Here is a 20,309-nt window from a genome sequence, read left to right on the forward strand (position 1 = left end):
TTGATGAACATCTCGGTAGCGAAACGCAAACACCCGGGCGCAGAGTGCATCAGCGTCTGCGCATGCGCGCTGCGCAACTGCCGAACTGGTGGAGCTTCCGCAGCGCACGAGCGTTAGCGGAACCAAAACAAACCCCTAAAAAGGTTTCGAGGGGACTCGGAGGAGCAACAGGAACGAGCGAGAGAGACGAGGACCCCCTCGTCCATTCAAACCCGAAGCCGTCCACCGGCGAGGACGGGGATCGAGAGTCACCAGGAAGGAAAGGAAGGCCGCCTGTGCGTCCGCGTGCACGCGCTTCGACGAAAGACGTGAGTCGTGCACGCTGCACGGGTCCATTAAACGCAATCGATGGATGGATGGATGCATGCATGCATGGATGGACGGACGGATGGATGGACGGACAGTGTGTGTCTTTTTAGTTCCTCCTCACGCAAAACTACACAACAAACACAAACCGTGGCAGCAGGCCTGAAGGTGAGCATGATGATGATGATGATGATAATGATTGCGGTCATCTGGCCTTGGAAAGAGACACATAAGAGAGGACACTTTAGGAAAGGGAGGTTGACGTCGGACGTCAGGATGGACGAGATTAGAGGGCAGCAAATGAGCCGAAGATGTGGATCACATGGAAAAGGGCACACAGACATGACGTCACAGTTGCAGGTTTGGTCTGTCAGGAAATTGGCAGACGTGCTGATTGTTGTTTTCTAAAGTAAAAGCGTTTTTATTTTGATCAAATTCAAGTTCTGCTTTCATGGAAGAGGCCAGAAAGCATGGACAAGTTTTACTGTTACCCAACTTGTGTAGTTGCAAGTAGTTGGACACTTTTAGTCAAGTCCAAAATGATGTTGACAAGAACACGCCGTATTCATGAAAGTTGCGTGGGTGGAATAGGAATGGAGTGTGATGCTGTATCGATATTGTGATAAATCGTCTCCCAATAGATTATCGATATGACTCCGGAAGTATTGCGATATTTGTAGTTGATATATTGCGACCTACTGAGCAATTACTTGGCGGGCCACTAGGGGGAGCGCCTCTAAGAGTGGTGGCGAAATGGACGCAAGTCTTCAAGCGAACAAGACTCTCATACTCTTACTTTGATTTGTGGAAGACATTTATCTACCCAGCAACGGACTCACTTACGCACATTTCTATGAAAAATGTGTATTTTATCTTTAATTTTAACATTCTAAAACATTTTATGTTTCGACTTTTTGAAGCACACAATTTCCGAGGAATATTAATTTAATTGGATTTAATATTGAAGTCATTTTATTGATTTACTTTTGCAGTGTGACACAGAAAAATGTGTCACAGTTTATGAAATGAACCAATTGACTATTTGATTGACTGACATGTTGCATGACAATAATGTTTAAGAAAGACACAAAATTTGTTGACAGAAAGTTGTCTTTGTTAAGAAGATATTAGTATTTGTTTAAAAAAACAAAAACAAAGTACTCAGTGTGGAAAAGACAGCACTTTGAATATTGTGTCCAAAAAGAAATAATTTTCTCATTGGAAAAAAATCAGTTTATGTCTTGAGTCATTTTATCGCAGATTATTGTGGACTAATTACCTGACCAATATATCATTAATCAAGGTATCGTTATATCGTGAGATAATTATCGTGAGCCTCGTATCGCGGCCATCTTGGGTTGCCGCTGTCACCCAGCTCACCTGCACTTTAATCGCACTTTTGCGACTCGAACAACAAAACATGAACAATACTACAATCAAAAACACAGAAGCAAAATCTTTTTTTCATTCCTATTATTCTTTGTTGTTTTTTATGGTTATTGATGAAAGGTTGACCGTCACTCGAAGTTGCTGATCGGGCTGTGCAATTAATCCTAATTACACTCCACAATTACAAAATCAGGATAATCATAAAAAAGATTAGTTATATTAATTTTGAGTTGTTTGCGTTGTTTAAATTTATTTATTTGTATTTAAATGTATTTTAATATTTACTTATTTGCACATACATTTATTTATTTATTTACTTATTTTATTTGCACATAAATTTATTAATTTTCTTGCACATAAATATTCTACATTTGTACCTTTTTTCAATTTTAAAATAACTAATTGAATAAATTTTGTTTCATCCAAAAGGAACATGCATAATTATTAGGGGTGTTAAAAAAAAATCGATTCGGCGATATATCGCGATACTACATCGCGCGATTCTCGAATCGATTCAATAATCGTCAGAATCGATTTTTTATTTTTTTATTTTTTTATTTTATTTTATTTTATTTTATTTTTTTAGGATTCACACCTTGAGCATGGAAGAATGTTATATGAACGGAACATTAAGCCTTAATATTTTATTTTAATGCTGTTCAAACATGAAACAGATTACAACCTCTATAAGACTGAAATTTCAGAGAAATAAATAATACATTTTCATATAAATCTTACACTCTACAAGCTTACTGATGAGTATTTTCTAAATTTGAATGAAAAAAAATCGCAACAATCGACTTATAAATTCGTATCGGGATTAATCGGTATCGAATCGAATCGTGACCTGTGAATCGTGATACGAATCGAATCGTCAGGTACTAGGCAATTCACACCCCTAATAATTATAGTGTTTCAAAGAATTGTATTTCTCTTAATAATTTTTACGTTTAAGCATTTTCTTGTTTTGTAACAAAAATATAATCGTTATTAAAATTATTAGCAAAATAATAATGATGAATATTTTCTTTATAATGGAGCAGCCCTAGTTGCTGAATTTAAGGTGATTATCGGCGAGATGAATTGTTGCCATTTTGATTTTGATTTTGTTTGTTTGTTTTTTTGCCCGTCGACAGTTTTGGATGAAGACAGCATGACGTCCGTCAGCCGGAGCGGGCTCGGCGTCCCCTCGGTCTTGGTCTTGGTCCTGGCGCTGGTGCGGACCACGTGGACGCGGGCGGGCCGCTTTGACCGCGCCGACAGCAGGTTGGTGATTGAGGAGTACGTGAGCGCCACGGTCAACGCCAGCGTGATGGACGCGCGCGGACACGCCGTCCACGTCATGAGCAGTGAGGACGGAACCTACGGACAGAACTCGCCCAAAGTCGACACCCGCGCGCTGCTCGTCGTCACGCCAACGCCGCATCATGGAGGTAAACGTGCGCAAACGTACGCACGTCACACATCGCACACACACGCGAACATGCGCAAAACAAAAGCCAAAACGTTCTTTTCACTCAAAGGTCTCCTCTGTTTTTCTCACTTCAAGTCAAGTCCAAAAATTCATTCTGATGAATTTTGCATTTGAGTGTTTGGAAGCAAAAATCACGCGCACACGGCATCGCATTGAAGCTCATGAGTCGTGGACACTCACCTATATATATGACAGGATAGCTGATAGCTCGTACACGCCAGCACAAGCCATTGAAGTCACAGGGCGGCCATCTTGCTACTCCTACCCCGCGAGCAGACTACTGTATCAAATAGGGGTGGGAATCTTTGACTGTCTCACGATTCGATTCCAATTTTTGGGTCTGCGATTAGATTCCGAATGATTCGACTAACAACAATATCTGCTTCGTTTTATAGATGAGCAAAGAATCATCATGAGCTGACTGGCGAATGCAAATTAGCGCGCTACTCGAGGCACTTTTATCACTCAAAAGAACGACTATACATACGAAAATGCTTTAGGAATGTATACAGAGAAACAGCTTAACATTACTCTTCCTATGCTGCAAAAAAAATCAACTTTTATTGACATAACTTGATGGTGACGTTTTCCTTCTACTCACTAAAGTGGCAACAACTTCACTGTGTATCAGAACGCACGGAACCACACTGCCCCTAAGTGGCCAAATGGGGTTCAACAGTGTTCCCAGTACACAAACAAGGGCAAGACAATATCAAATCATTGAAATAAAATCCATTTAAAATCGATTCTGAATTGGACTAAATGAGAATCGCCATTCTTGTGAGAATCCATTTTTTAAATTTTTGGCACACCCCTAGTATAAACTATACGGTGTATGTACAGATGAGACATATACAGCTTGTAGGCAGTTAGTTTAAGGCTGGAGGCGGGATACATATATTTAAGTACTCTTGTTTATGTTTAACAAACTGAAAACAGCATAAATCATGCTGTTTCTACGAAGTACCATCTGCAAATGTTGTCCAAACTTGATCGTGTAAATGTATCGGATGGTATGGCGAGAATTGTTTGTTGGGAGGAGCAATATGGCGGCCTTGTGACTTAAAAAGTCTTGGCCTATTGGCTATCCAGTCATATATATAGATCAGTGGTCGTGGCTCAGCAAGCTTCGCCAGCATGTGCACGTAGCGGTGTAGTTTTTTGGTACGGTTCGATCAAGGTTGCAAAGACGTTTGCCAGGCACTCGCGCGTACTCGTTTTCTTGTCACCATCAAACGTTCCAAATATCCCCCCCCCCACCAAAAAAAAAAAAAAAAAAAAAAGTTTCCTTCCATTGTTTTTTGCTGTTCTTTTTAAAAGTTTCCAGCTGTGATATCACAGTGACTCGCCACTTGCAAATCCATTAGAATCTTTTATTTTTTTTTATATTTTTTTATTTTTTTATTTGTTTTTTTTGCGCAGTGGTGGACCGTCAGGGCTGCGACCCCAACACGCGCTTTGCGGCGCCTCCTCGTGGCGTCCAGTGGGTGGCGCTGCTGCAGAGGGGAAACTGCACCTTCAAGGAGAAAATCCTGAAGGCGGCCGCCTTCAACGCCTCCGCCGTGCTCATCTACAACAACTCCACCAACAAGACGGTCAAGATGGGCCACGAAGGTCAGTCATCAGCATGCTAACGTGCTAACGGACTAACGGGAGACTTCCTGGCTCTAGACGTGCCGCTAGATGCACTCACTGGTCTTGGCCACCAAACAGGGTCCAGTCAAGCTGTTTTCAGCGAGTATTCAGCAGACAATTCACTGATAAATTCATATTGAACGCCTTTCAACTCTTGAACTGATTGACTGGCGGCCATTTTGACTAAAACAAGCCCCTTTACTCCTGGCTGTCCCACTGGATTTGGACAGATTTTTACAAGGCCCACACAATATTGTCTTACATTACTATCAAAACATGGAAGCTACCAAAAGAAAGATTAAAGTCTCTTCTTTCATCAGGAAAAAAAAAAAAAGTATTTTTATGTACTATATTTGTATACTGTTTCCGTTTTGCAGCAATTAGCATGAGAATATAGCTAAGTTTCATAATTATTGACAAATCTAATTAGAATTGTGAGTATTTGGCACTGATCTTTGTATAAGACTGGATAGCCGATAGGCCAAGACTTTTGAAGTCACGAGGCCGCCATATTGCTCCTCCCAACAAACGTTTCTCGCCATACAATACATTTACAGGATCCAAAGTGGACATTTCAGACACTACTTAGTACAAACAGCATGATTTGTCATCTTTTAAATTTATTAACTCATTCACTCCCAGCAGCCATTTTGAGTGAAGCCCCACCCCCTTTTGCTCCTGGCTTTGCTGGATTTTGACTGATTTTTCAAAGCCCACAGAATATTGTCTTCTATTGCTATAAAAACATGGAACCTACCAAAAGAAAGATTACAATTTCTTCTTTCACCAGGAAAGAAATGTATATTTCAATATTGCTAAGTTTCAGCATTATTCACATTCCTGATGAAAACACTGGCAAAAAGAGCTTGTTGCAATATGGTCCTGGTTGATCTATTATACTCTGCTGCCACCTGCTGCCGTTTTTGTAATTACTAGAATTGCCATAAGCGACCTTTTCATGTCAGAAGCTGTATCAAAGGCTTTTATGCTCTAGCATAAAAACCCCCAAAAAACATATACATATGTTTTTGGGAGTACAGGACAAAGTATTAAAAAACATATTTATACGTTTTTAGGTTTGAATGAGTTACATAAACAAGAAGACTAAAGACATTTTACAACTTGCCTTAAATACATGTAGAAATGATATGCTTAATTATGTTAATTACAGGAGGAAACTTGCATTTTTTTAATGAAAGCTTTATATCTGTAATTGAACAAAAGATGCCTCTTCCAATTCGAATATTGGGGTCTAAGGAACTGAGCGATAAGAGAAAAAGGGGGTCTTCAAAGCAGCACATACTTGTTTAATTATTTTTTTAACTTGTTAAAAAATAGTGAGCACCCCTGCACAAACCCCCACCCCGCCTCCGGCCTTATACAAACTGCCTACGAGCTGCATATGTCTCATCTGTACGTTTATAAAGTAGTTTAGTTTATAAAGTAGTCTGCTCGTGAGGTGGGAGTAACAAGATGGCCGCCCTGTGACTTCAACGGCTTGCACCCATACAGGGCTCTCAGCTATCCAGTCCTATCTACAGGTCAGTGGTATTTGAGCTTATTTTTCAACATGGCCCAGGTTGATCTCTTATACTCGGCTTCCACCTGCTGGCCGATTGTGTCATAACTACCATTTCTTCAACCATTCTTTGCAGTGAGAGGGTGCATCATAGTTTTCTGTATGCTCGAGCAAAAAAAAACAAAAAAACAAAAAAAAACGTAAAGGTAGATGGTGGCCAAGAACGCGGGAGACCGAGTACGGGCCGGCTCCGATCCGGTCGGGTGGGTCCCGGCGTCCGGTGACGCGCTGCGGTGTGTGTGGGTGTGTGTGTGTGTCAGGTACGGGCGAGACGGTGGCGGTGATGATCACGGAAGCGTACGGCAAAGACATCGTGGCCCAGCTGGAACGCAACCTGAGCGTGCTGGCAACGGTCCTGGTGGGCCAGCGCAGTCCCTCCGGCCTCAGCGCCAACCAAACCTCCATGATCTTCGTGTCCCTCTTCGTCTTCGTCTTCATGATCATGTCGTCCACTTGGCTCGTCTTCTACTACATCCAGCAGATTCGAAACGGCAAAGCCGCGCACGTACGTCACGTCTCTGCGTTTGCGTTTGCATGCCAGCCAGTCAGGCTTACGATGGTTTTACACTTTTCAGTTTTGTTTGCTTTTCTTTGCCTTCCTTTCTTACTTTTTTTTTACAAACTGCTTCATTTGAGTGTTTAGTAGTTTTTGTTTTACTTTTAGTTTTTGCTTTTTGTTTCATAAATATGAACTCATTCACTCTGGCAGCCATTTTGACAGAAGCAACCACCTTTCGCTCCCAGCTGTTTAACTGGATTAGGACTGATTTTTACAAGGCCCACACAATATTGTGTCCACTTGCTATCAAAACATGGAGCCTACCAAAAGAAAGATTAGAGTCAGGAAATAAATGTATATTTGTACCAGATTCCATTTTGAAGAAATTAGCATTAGAATACAGCTAAGTTTCATAAATACTCACAAACGTGTTGAAAACACTGGCAAAAAGAGCTTGTTGCAACATAGCCATGGCTGATTTCTTATACTTTACTGCCACCTACTGGCCGTTTTTTGTAATAACTGCCATTGCTTTAAGCGATCTTTTTATGTCAGAAGCTGTATCAAAGCCTCCTGCCCAAGCATAAAAAAAAACATAAAAAAAAATACATTAACATATAAATAAATTTTTAGGAGCGCAGGACAAAGTATTAAAAAAACGTATTTAAACATTTTTGGGTTTGAATGAGTTAATGGTAATAAACATTTGCGTGAGTGTGTGTAAATAAGTGTGTATGTGTTTTGCGTGTGATTATATATTACATATTATTATTATTGATCATCATTATTATTGTTATTATTATTATATGTTGTTATTATTATACTATATATATATATATATATATATATATATATATATATATATATATATATATATATATATATATATATATATATATATATATATATATATATATATATATACACATCAAGAAAGTGGATGGATGGATTATATGTCATATGGTATATATTGTGTGTCATCAGCGTCGTCTGGGTGACGCGGTCAAAAAGGCCATCGGGAAGTTGGGCACCAGGACGGTGAAGAAAGGCGATAAGGTCAAAAGAAAAAAAAATATTCTCAATATATATGTGTGTATGTTTGTGTTTTTGATTTGCATTTATGATGTGCGTGCGTGTAGGAGACGGATCCCGATTTCAACCACTGCGCGGTTTGCATCGAAGCGTACCAGCTGAACGACGTGGTCCGCATCCTTCCCTGCAAGTAAGTCACGCGACTGCCCGGTGCACAAAACAGGCAGAGCCAGAGTGACGCTCATGCGCAGCCGATTTGATTTGAAAGATCTGCCAATAAAGAGTCGGATACCTTGGCAGTCCAGAAAAAAATGAAAAGAGCACACAGAAATAGTCTAGAATGAATATAAACATTAATTTGTGCCAATCCACCAAACGAGGTGACGACATGACGACATCTCAACAGCTTGTTGCTGTCAAATGCCACAAGATGGCGCCAAGTAGGAGTGCGACGATATATTGATATCACGATAAATCGTGATGCTTTGTCTCCCGATAGATTGGCGATTTGCCTATGCAAGTAGGGCGATATTTGTAGTTCATAAACAGCCACTATAACGGCTCCATTGTTCATGACTTATTGAGCAATTATGTGGTGGGCCACTAGGGGGAGCGCCTCATAAGAGTGGCGGGGAAACGGACGCAAGTTGTCAGGTGAAGAAGGCTCATCAGCGCTCTTTGATTTGTGGAAGACATTTATCTGTCCCACTGACCTGTATATATGACTGGATAGCCAATAGCCCATACACGCCAGTGCAAGCTGTTAAAGTCACAGGGCGGCCATCTTGTTACTCCCACCTGTTACTCCCACCTCATGCGCAGACAACTGTATCAACTATACGCTATACGTACAGATGAGAGATTTGGCAGAGGCCTCTTTTGTTGAATTACAGTTAGAATCTTTAATAAAAAATATATATACAAGTTTCCTCCTGTACTAAACATCATTAAGCATATAATTTATACTGTGCATGTATTTAACTTGTTGATGTTTCATACATTTAAAACACCATAAATCATGCTGTTTCTACTAAGTACTGTTCTCCAATTTCAATACTGTAAATGTAACGGATGGTATGGCGAGAAACGTTTCTTGGGAGGAGCAATATGGCCGCCTCGTGACCTCAAAAGTCTTGGCCTATCAGCTATCCAGTCATATATATAGATCAGTGATATGTCCTGCAACTGACTCCGTTTTGTATACGTTTCTATGAAAAATGTGGACTATATCTTCAATTTTAACATTTTGAGGCACACAATTTCTGAGGAATATTAATTTTGATTGAATTGGATTGATTTAGTATTGAAGTCATTTGATTTAATGATCTACTTTTTGCAATGTTACACATAAAAATTGTGTCACAGTTTATAAAATGAAACAAAAGTGTTTAAGAAAGACACCAATTTGTTGACAGAAAGTTAACAAGACATTTGTATTTGTTTAAAAAAAAACTCAGTGTGAAGAAGACAGCAGTTTGAATATTGTGTTTCAGTGATGGTACAAAAACAAACCGTCCCGTTTATGTCTCCAGTCGTTTTATGGTCGATGATCATTAGGGGTGTTAAAAAAAAATCGATTCGGCGATATATCGCGATACTACATCGCGCGATTCTTGAATCGAAAAAAATCGATTTTTTTTTTTTTTTTTTTTTTTTTTAAGAGCTCAGAATTGTTCATTCGGTAGTCTTACCGATTCAATGTCTTATCATCATTGCCTTTTTTTTTTTTTTTTTTTTTTTTTGTGTGTGTGAATCGATTTTTAAACTTCCATTTTTAATGGAAAAATATTCAACAAAACGTCTGACTTCGGGTTCGGATTCACACCTTGAGCATGGAAGAATGTTATATGAACGGAACATTAAGCCTTAATATTTTATTTTAATGCTGTTCAAACATGAAACAGATTACAACCTCTATAAGACTGAAATTTCAGATAAATAAATAATACATTTTCATATAAATCTTACACTCTACAAGCTTACTGATTAGTATTTTCTAAATTTGAATGAAAAAAAATCGCAACAATCGACTTATAAATTCGTATCGGGATTAATCGGTATCGAATCGAATCGTGACCTGTGAATCGTGATACGAATCGAATCGTCAGGTACTAGGCAATTCACACCCCTAATGATCATGGATTGATGACCTGAGCAATATATGGATAATGGCGGTATGGTCATATCGTGAGATAATAGTTCTCCTGAGCCTCGTATCGCACATCGTGGTTCTAGCGCCAAGGCTCCGCCCTTCGTAGCCATCGTTTGGTCCCGTTGTCATGGAGATGATGATGTCACACATTTCAGGCACGTGTTCCACAAGACGTGCGTGGATCCGTGGCTGAACGAGCACTACACGTGCCCCATGTGCAAGCTCAACATCCTCAAGGCTCTCGGCATCGCGGTGAGTACAGTTTCGTCTTGGTCTTGGTCTTGGTCTTGGTCTTGGTCTTAGTGGCGTCACCACCTTGCTGATGCCGTTTGCTGCGTAGAGCGGCGTCCCCTGCGCGGACAGCGAGGTCCCGGACGCGGAGCGTTCCGGCGAGGGTCCGCCATCGTCCGCCACCGGCCCGAGGGCGTCGCCCGGACGGCGCGCTGCCGGCCGACCCGCCGTCAGCCTGGAGCCACTCAGCCCTCCCCGCCCGGAGGCTCCGCCCCACACACCCGCCGACATCGCCATCGCCGTCAGCAGTAAGATGTTTGCTCCTTTGATCTTGACATTTACTTTTGCACGCAACATTCTTTTTTTTCGATGGCTTCCCTAACACGTAATTTTTATTCCATGTTGATTTTATTCTATTTTTTTGGGGGGGGGGCATGTCAAGCAGTTTGACATTGCAGGTTGCGAGGCAAAGTTAGCATTTTGCGCCTCATGGATTAGCTGGATTACCGTAACCCTTCAAAAATTGCTCCACAAAATTTGAAAGTCATTTGCAGAACTGCAAAGAAAAGAAAAAAAAATTCCAGCCTGAAGATTGAATTTTATTCCACACAAATTATTGAGAGTTTGGGCAGTGGAGTTTTATTTGATTTTCTTTTTCAATATTTTTGGCCTTTTTTTTTTAAAAACTGTGATACTTTTGAGATGTTTTCGCAGATTTATTTTCAATGATGTGAAATGAGATGAGATTTCATTTAGATTTTTTTTTTTAGATTGTATTTTAGGGCTGTTTTCTACAATGGTGTAATAGGACTAGGGATCTCACGATAAGGGCAATATCGTGATATTAAAACTGCCAGAATATCGTCGTCGTCATGTTCACAATATTTCAAAGGAACACATCTGTTAAAAAAGTCAGGTTGATTTCCATTTGTGCAGTTCTAGCACCCTCTAGTGCCTAGTTTATTAGTGCAATTTAATTTTCATTAGGGATGTTTTGACCTTCTATTTTTAAAATCTATGCTAATTGTCAGATAAGGGGAACCTAATTTGCTTGTGAAGCAATCATGTGTGCTTGCATTAGCAAGTACCATATTTTCCACACTACACTTCCACACAAGGCGCACCTCATTATAAGGCGCACCTTCAATGAATGACATATTTTAAAACTGTTTCCATATATAAGGCGCACCACATTATAAGGCACCCTGCATTATAAGTCGCACCTTCAATGAATGACATATTTTAAAACGTTTTCCATATATAAGGCGCTACAGTAGAGGCTGGGGTTACGTTATGCATCCATTAGATGGTGCTGCACTAAAGGGAATGTCAACCAAACAGTCAGATAGGTCAGTCAAACTTTATTAATAGATTACAAACCAGCTTTCTGACAACTCCATTCACTCCCAAATTGAATAAACAGCTGTTTTATTATTTTCCCTGAGGTAAAGTATTAGTATTAGAGAGCGATCCAAGAAGGCGGGATCTTCTGCGCATGCGAGTCACTGGTCGTGCAGGGTCACCAATAGCGTATTGACAGCGAGACCTGTTGCGGCTCAATATTGATCCATATATAAGGCGCACTGGATTATAAGGCACATGGTCAGCTTTTGAAAAAATTGAAGGCTTTTAGTGCGCCTTATAGTCGTGAAAATACGGTAAGTGCCTCAATATTGTTATTACAGATTGTAGTTGGTTTATATTGCATTGCTGTTATGCACAAAATCACAATATTGTGCTTTTTTTTTTTTTAGTATGAGCTCTTTTTTTTTTTTTTACAATATTGTGATCTTTTTTAAATATCATCAACGCTCCCACAATATCGGGATAATTATCGTATTGCTTTTGTCAATGCATATTGTGATAATATCGTATCGTGATGTTTGGATATCGTTACCTCCCTAATTAGGACCATGTATAAATATATATTGCTTGGGGAAGGCGGAGGGAATATTCCGAGAAAAAAAATCGAAAATTTGCCACTTTCTAAAACTCGTAAATTTGCGAGTTTAGAAAGTGGAAAATTTGCGTTAAAAAAACCCCTCCAAAATCTGCCACTTTATAAATTTGCACATTTGCCACTTTAGAAACTTGCAAATTTGCCACTTTAGAAAGTTGATTTGCAGTGGCAAATTTGCCATAGTGGCACATTTTCCACTCGTTTTTTTTTTTTTTTCTCTGAATATTGCCCCACCCTCTAAAAAACTTTATAAACTCGGAAATTTGCCACTTTAGAAAGTTGAAAATTTATGAGATTTTTTTGATGCAAATCTACCACTTTACAAAGTCACAAATTTCCTTTTTTTTTTCTTGCAACTTTGCCACTTTCGAAACTCACAAAATTAAGATTTTTTTTTCTCACAAATTTGCCACAAAGTGGCAAATTTTCCACTCGTTTTTTTTTCTCTGAATATTGCCCCCACCCTCTAAAAACGGAAATTTGCCACTTTCTAAATTTGCCATTTTACGAGATTTTTTTCTCTCAAATTTGCCACTTTAGAAAGTGGCAGATTTACCACTTGTTTTTTTCTTTTTTCTCGGAATATTGCCCCCGCCTTCTAAAAAAACTTTATAAACTTGGAAAATTGCCACTTTTGAAACTCACAAATTTACAACTTTTTTTTCCTCTCAAATAAAAGTGGAGTTTGCGAGTTTTTTTTCTCAGAATATTGCCTCCGCCCTCTGAAATAAATATTTATACGTGGCCCTAATATTTATTTATTTATTTTTTTGTGATGTTAAATTTGAAAAATGTAGTGCCCAAATTGCAAGTTGTCATTTGGAGTGTGCGTGAAATGTTTTGTTTTGTTTTGTTTTGTTTGTTTTGGATGCGTGCAGGCGGTCACTTCTTGCCGTCGACGCCCGCGCCTCGCACGGAGCTGCCAGACCTTCAGGCCCGTCTCGACTTGTACGACGACAAGTCGTGAAGGTTGTTGCCATGGCAACCCCCTCCTCCTCCTCCTCCTCCTTTTTCGCACACACAAACACACACAAACGTTCTGACCTGTGTTAGGACACTGGACTCAAAGTGTTGCGGAGCAAGCGGACTTGACTTGACTCTGGTTCTGGTCTCACTGGCTTTCAGAGCAGAACAAGTGGACTGGTGAATGTTCCGTGAAAAAGTGAATCCGGTTCTGCTTTCCTGGAGGTTTGAGAAGTTGTGCTTCACAGAATGTGGGTCAGCGGACGTGACTGCAACCAAAGAAAGCGGAACAACGGGCGCTTTTGAAGCAAGCCCAGTCCAGAACTGAGACCAGAACCAGAACTTCAGAAAAGACAATCACGTGACCTGGGAAGAGCACAGCCCCCCCCCCCCCCCCTTTTTTTTGTTCCCGTTGTCACGTCGCCATGGTAACCGTGTTTGTGGCAGTTTCATCTCTGAGCGGCATGTGGCGTGTGCTTTTCATTTGCAGGTTCTGCCAGTTGTCCAAAACGGACGCCAGTCTGGCACGTTTTGATGCTTTAGCACCTGATGCTAAAGGTTAGCTTAGCGAAGCATGCTAACGGCAAGCTGAAATTGGCACAAAACGAGCAAAGGGAAAGGCGTTTAAAAGTAAACTGGCGTTAGCGTAGCAAGACGAGGAAAGAAAGCATCTAGAGACGAACGGATGTGCTTGCTAACCAACTAACCAGCTAGTTTGCGCTAGTTAGCTGAGCAGCTAAGCGGCCGACATGAAAGCAAGTGACATCCTGGCAGCGACCTTCACTTTTGCGCTCGTATGAACTCCCTGAAAGTCCGTCCGACTCTGGGCTGCTCCCCTATACGAGGGTCACGACCCTTAACAATTATTATGATGTAAAACAGCATTAACACAAATTTATATCGAGCATTATCACGAGGAAATATATATCCTACAATCTACTAGAAGCGTGAGCCAAAGCATACGACGTGCGTCAGTAAATAAATAATAATCACATTTGCATATTTAGTCATAACAAGAATAAGCAGATATGAATCCAGATTGGGACTCTCAATGCCTTCAGAATTGTTAATTTATGTATTTGTGAGTGGGAGATGATCAATACTTATTGATCTGTGATTGAAATACAGGATATAGTTGTTTGCACATGGCAACGTCAAGTAAATGTAGGAAAAGGTTTGAGCATTTACACACTAACTTTAATAATTATATGACTTCATGTTTGTTGTAAAATATGATGGCATACACGTGTGCGAGAGTGAGAAATTAATGTACTGTAGTTGATTTGTAGTCTGTCACTAATAAAATGCTGCTCCTTTGACACCTGTCAATCAATCATCTTGCTTGCTGGACCTGCCTCTACTGGTCACATGACCCTGGTGTGCGACGTGATTGGTGCAAACCTCTATTAGCGTATTATGTCATAGCATTTATTTTGAGACAAAAACCTGTATCTTTTGAGAATGGGTCAATTAAAAAGAAATACTAATTTATGAACAGTATGTTTGCATTTCACAAGCTGAAACTGATTTGTTCTAAAATATGTTATCATGGGCTTTCTTGATATTCTTAATAACTAACAATTTTCAGAAAAAATAGGGAAAGATTGTTAAACACTATTGTGCAAATTCATACTAATGATTTTGTACAATACAAATAATGAAGGCAGTTCCTGTTTACTCAGTCAATAAAACAATATCAAAATACAGGGAAAGTAAATTGAGTAACGTATTGTTAAAAAAAAAAAAGATTAAATAAATTTATTCCGTGACATTTATTGTTTGAAAACTAAATGAATATTCATCAAAACTTGGCATGAATCTACGTCAATTATGAACAAGCTAATGGCGATGATTTATAAAATGTGATGCACTTAGGATGCATTCGTTCCTTAATGATTTATGATATATTTCAACATAAACAATCATCAAACAACGTTCACTTTTACAGAAGGAAGGTTCATCATTTCATTTCTCATCGATGTCAAGAAATGTATTTTGTACATTTCGACGTGCGTTTCGCCCCCGCGTAACTGTAGGTGACGTGCAAGCAAAGGGCGTGTCCTTTGCGTCAACCCGGAAGTGATGTACAGTCAGCAGACTGGGTTAGGAAGCGAACAAAACAAACACACACACACACGCAAGCAGAACGACGTCGCGTTCGTCGGCAGTTTTCTGCTCTTCCCGGCGAGCGGAACTTTGAGAGACCAGCGAACCGAACCGCTGAGGAGGAGCATGTGGATCCACCCGGAGGAGGTTCTGCTGGCCGGCCCGCTCTGGGTGTCCGAGCGGGCCAACCCGTTCTTCATCCTGCAGCGGCGGCGCGGACACGGCCGCGGAGGGGGGCTCTCGGGTCAGTCGTCTTCGTCCTCCTCCTCCTACTCATTCTTATTATTGCATTATCATCATCATCATTATGATGATTGGATCTCATTCGTCTTCTTTTTGTCGTTTTTTGCTTTTTCTTCTAAGTCATCTTCTCTTTTTTTTTTTTTTTTTTTTTGAACACACAAACAAGCCACCATGGCCACTTCCCTTGATGAAGTATAGTCACGACGGACACACAGTAGCGACATTTTGTTTGTTTGTTTGCTTGCTTGCTTGTTTGTTTGTTTGCTTGCGTGCTGCGTCTGGACGTCATGACGTCAGCAACCCTATTGGAAGTGCGTGCTGCTCTGCTGATAGTTTTGTTGGTACCAAGACGTTGAGTGGACCAACTTGGTACTAGTGTTAATTTTGTCTGCCATTTTGAAATTGAGTCTGAGTTTTAGACCAATTTCAGTCACACTTGTTAATTTTTTTGTCAATCTCATCCCGTATTTATTTAGTCAATTTTTAGTTGACTCTAAATGTAGTCATTTTAGTCTCTTGTTTTAGTCTAAGAAAATATCATTTTATTCATCTAGTTTTAGTCAATAAAAACTGTCGTTTTTGTCTAGTTTTAGTCAGAACAACCATTTTACCCCCGTATATATTTTTTGTTAGCAGTTTATATTGAACCTATTCGGATCTAAAACTATTTCAGATCAAATTTCTCTTATCTTTTTGATGAAAAACAACTTGACACGCAATTACAGTATATCACCAAAAGCTAAATGCTATGAGCTAGTAAGTTTGCCCGCATTAGTTAGCAGTCGCATACCATTATTGTTGGAACGTTTCCAAAATCATCTAATTTTCATCTCGTTTTTGTTGTTGAACTAAAATATCCATAGATTTTAGTCCAATTTTTATTAATTGAAGTACATTTCCGTCTTGTCTTCATTAGTTGACGAAAATGTTTACTGATGTAGTCCCACTTATTCTTTATTAATGAGAGTTTTAGTCGGATGAAAATGTGCAAACACTAGTTGGTACCAACATCAAAAGTTCTGGATCTGTCTGCTGTTAAAACTTTTTGTCAATTGGTAGCATGAGCAGATGAATCTCAGTATCGGTACCAAAATAAGCTCAACAAATATGTCGGTTGCAAGAAGTTGTTTTTGTTTTGTCTGTTGCCATGTTTTTTGATGCAGTGTTTTTTGCGTCTGCAGGTTTGTTGGTGGGGACTCTGGATGTGGTTCTGGACTCCAGCGCCAGGGTGGCCCCCTACCGAATCCTCCTCCAGACCGCCGACTCGCAGATCTTCTGGAACGTGGCCAGCGGTGAGTCTCCAACCGTCCGTCCGTCCATCCTCAATCAAGCAGCGTGTGACCGTGGGCCTCTTCTGGCAGGTTCCTCGCGTAAGGAGATCACAGAGCACTGGGATTGGCTGGAGGCCAACTTGCTGCAGACCGTCGCCGCCTTCGACAACGATCACGACGTCGCCACCTTCGTCAGGGGCAAGATTTCCGTACGTTGACGCCTCCCATCGGGCTTCTTTTGACGAGTTCAATTTGAGTCGTTGACGTCCATCAATAATCGTTTGTATTACAGTGTTCCCTCGTTTATCTTTTGCGGCCTCGCTGTTTCGCTGATTTTTTTTACAGCTTGATTTTTTATTTATTTTGTAATTTTATTTTTTAACAGTGTGCTTTTTGGTTTGTTTATTTATTTTTTGGTCTTTGTGCGACCGAACCCTACGTCCGAACGGGGACATCCGGGCATCCGCGGATTTGTCTCGATGAGACCTTTCCAACGATGTCTGTCGCGTCGCTCCACCACATTGCATTCTGGAGATAGAAAATATATACTGTGCTGTATAATAAGTCAATTAAAAAAAAACATGCTTTTAATGGAAAAAAAAAAAGATTGTAAATGAAAAAAACATAAATGATGAATGAAAAAGCATATTCATAATAAACTAAATATGCTAAAACGAAAAAACGTATATCATAAATGACATTTTTTTACTGTGTTGTATAAGTAAATAAAAGAACATGATGAATGAAATATAAACTAAATGAAAATGATGAATGAAAAAGCATTCATGATAAACTAAAAATCATACCAAAACGAAAAAAAACGTCTATAATATGTGAAAAAATATATATACTGTGCTGTATAATAAGTAAATAAAAAAAAACCATACGTTTAATGGAAAAAAAAATGACTGTAAATGAAAAAAACATAAATAATGAATGAAAAAGCATTCATAATAAACTAAATATCATGCCAAACGAAAACATGTATATAGGAGTGGGCGATATGACGATATTAGATCGTTAAGGATTGTTAAGTGTTTACAATCTCATAAAGCTGAAAGATCGACAATACCTTCTGTAGGGCACATTTTATACAGTTCAACTTTATGCGGGCTCAAGCTTGGTTTATGCTTGATGCATCCGTGTGGTCTTTTTTTTTTTTTTTTCCCCTCCTTCACGCACACACCCACACAAACACGCACACAAACTTACTCCACTCCTCTAGTCAGCATGGTAATGCTAAGTACATGCTAATGCTGATGTGTCCACTCCTCCACCTGGAGTCCGAAGCATCCGTGAGGTTCCGCACGACTCCCCAAAGCAAATGACGTCGCGCCTGGCCGCGGATGATTCGGACACTCGCGGGAGCTCCGACCGCCCGCCTGCAGTGGCCCGGAGCCGTGGGGTTGCGGGGAGGCGGAATACGAGAACAGCCTGCTCATGGGGGGGTGGGCGGTTGCGGGCTTTTTCAGTACCTCACTGGCTCCCCTCGGAGGAGGAGAGCGGGTAAATCCACGTCCAAGGCTCTTCTTCCGACGTGTACCTTCAAAGCGTTGGTTCACGGGTAAAAGCGCTCCCGGCCGTCTCGATTTGGCGATTTGGCCGGCGCGGTGACGCTCCCCCGCCGGTGCCAGCGCGGCCACCTCAGAACCGACAGCCGACGGGTACGCAACTCTCACCGCGCCGCGACACGTCCACAATCCACATTGCCCACATGCGCACTTATACGAGAATTTGTAAACTACGCGGAGTCGCGGACGAGCAAACGCTGTCGTAAACAGTGTTTTCTACTTTCCAATTCTGTGTTTTATTTACTTTGCTATCTCATTCCAAACTGTTTTTGTCGATAGTTTATAGAGGAAAAAACATGTTCAATTTCTATTGTGGTGTTAAGCGCTGTTCATTACCATTTATGTTTACATTCATTCAAAATTTTGCACTATTTAAATTGAAACCTGTTCAGAAGTATTAGTTGGCTTAAGATGTCTGTTTTTTTTTCTTTTAGTGTTTTATATACATTTTAAATAAGTTTTAAATTTTACAAAAATGGGACACCCTGGACTGGTTGCCAGCCAATCACAGGGCATGGATTAGTCTAAAATTATGTAAAAAAACAAAAAACAAAAAAAATCACGATAAAATCAAGATCGTGAATTTATTTTTAAAGAATCGTGATATGATACTTTTACAATATCGCCCACCCCTACACATGAAATGAAAAAATGTATACTGTGCTGTATAATAATAAAAAAAACATGCTTTTAATGGAAAAACGACTGTAAATAAAAAGAAAAACACAAATGATGAATGAAAAAGCATTCATAATAAATAAAATATCATGCCAAAACAAAAACAAAAACCGTTTATAATAAATAAAAAATATATATATACTGTGCTGTATAAGTAAAAAAAAAAAAAAAACGTACTTTTAATGGAAAAAATGACTAAATGAAAAAAACAAATGATGAATGAAAAAGCATTCATAAAAAACTAAATACAGTATCATACCAAAACGAAAAAACGTTTAGAATAAATGAAAAAATATGCACTGTGCTGTATACTGTAATAAATTAAAAAAAAAAAAATAAATTAATGGAAAAAATGAATATAAATGAAAGAAGAACATATATGATGAATGAAAAAGCATTCATAATAAACTAAGTATCATGCCAAAATGAGAAAACATATATAATAAGTAAATAAATTTATATATATATATATATATATATATATATATATATATATATATATTATATATATATATATATATATATATATATATATATATATATATATATATTATATATATATATATTAGAGCTGTCAAACGATTATGTTTTTTAATCAGATTAATCACATCTTAGAATTTTGATTAATCGTGATTAGTCACTGATTTAAAAAGGCTTTTTTTTCCCCAACATATTTTGCCTGCTAAATTTGAAGCGCACCAGTTATGTGTTAATTTTTTCGACATTTAATGTTATGAGGACGTCTTCAAAAATTTATATCCACTGCACACGCTCATCCTGCTTTTTCGAATCAATTAATTATTTTCATAATTTAAAATGGGAAAAAATGACCTACGGCATATGTAAACATTTATTAAATGCTTTACTTTAATGCATGTAGTTATGTTTATTGCTCAAACTCCAACAGCTACCTTTAAAGTAACCACCCCTGTCGGCTAAAAGGGGTCATCTGCGGTCAAAATTAATAGTGTGATTAATCTGTGGTAATACAATGATTAATGCGCTAATTTTTGTGATTAATTAATTAGTTAACGCTTTAACTTTGACAGCACAAATATATATATATATATATATATATATATATATATATATATATATATATATATATATATATATATATACTATGCTGTATAATAAATTAAAAAATAAATAAATAAAATGTAAATGAATAAAGAACATATATGATGAATGACAAAGGGTTTATAATACAGTAAAAATCA

At 39.0% G+C, this 20,309-nt stretch overlaps 2 protein-coding genes across 5 annotated transcripts in view; both read left to right on the plus strand.

Annotated features, from left to right (window-relative positions):
- The first annotated feature begins 49 nt into the window (after positions 1-49).
- On the plus strand, positions 50-14,539 carry rnf130 (ring finger protein 130). 2 transcript variants are annotated; one of them, XM_077532495.1, is made up of 9 exons: positions 50-308; positions 2,832-3,128; positions 4,592-4,783; positions 6,644-6,888; positions 7,867-7,938; positions 8,022-8,104; positions 10,222-10,318; positions 10,407-10,605; positions 13,136-14,539. In XM_077532495.1, the coding sequence occupies exons 2-9, from the start codon at positions 2,849-2,851 to the stop codon at positions 13,222-13,224; spliced, it is 1,257 nt and encodes a 418-aa protein (XP_077388621.1). In that variant the 5' UTR covers positions 50-308; positions 2,832-2,848; the 3' UTR covers positions 13,225-14,539. The 2 variants fall into 2 exon arrangements, with proteins under 2 accessions (XP_077388621.1, XP_077388622.1); XM_077532496.1 differs by lacking the exon at positions 50-308 and adding an exon at positions 317-474.
- A 730-nt stretch (positions 14,540-15,269) lies between these two features.
- tbc1d9b (TBC1 domain family member 9b) overlaps positions 15,270-20,309 on the plus strand; it is a 25,873-nt gene continuing 20,833 nt past the window's right edge. For 2 of the 3 annotated variants that reach the window (XM_077531951.1, XM_077531952.1), the window contains exons 1-2: positions 15,270-15,570; positions 16,751-17,049. In XM_077531951.1, the coding sequence (XP_077388077.1) occupies positions 15,303-15,570; positions 16,751-17,049 (567 nt within the window). In that variant the 5' untranslated portion in view covers positions 15,270-15,302. The remainder of the gene's footprint in view (positions 15,571-16,750; positions 17,050-20,309) is intronic. The other variant, XM_077531953.1, reaches the window with a different exon arrangement.

The sequence above is a fragment of the Festucalex cinctus genome, chromosome 9 (genome assembly GCF_051991245.1).
Source record: "Festucalex cinctus isolate MCC-2025b chromosome 9, RoL_Fcin_1.0, whole genome shotgun sequence".
In the NCBI taxonomy this organism is placed as follows: Eukaryota; Metazoa; Chordata; class Actinopteri; order Syngnathiformes; family Syngnathidae; genus Festucalex; species Festucalex cinctus.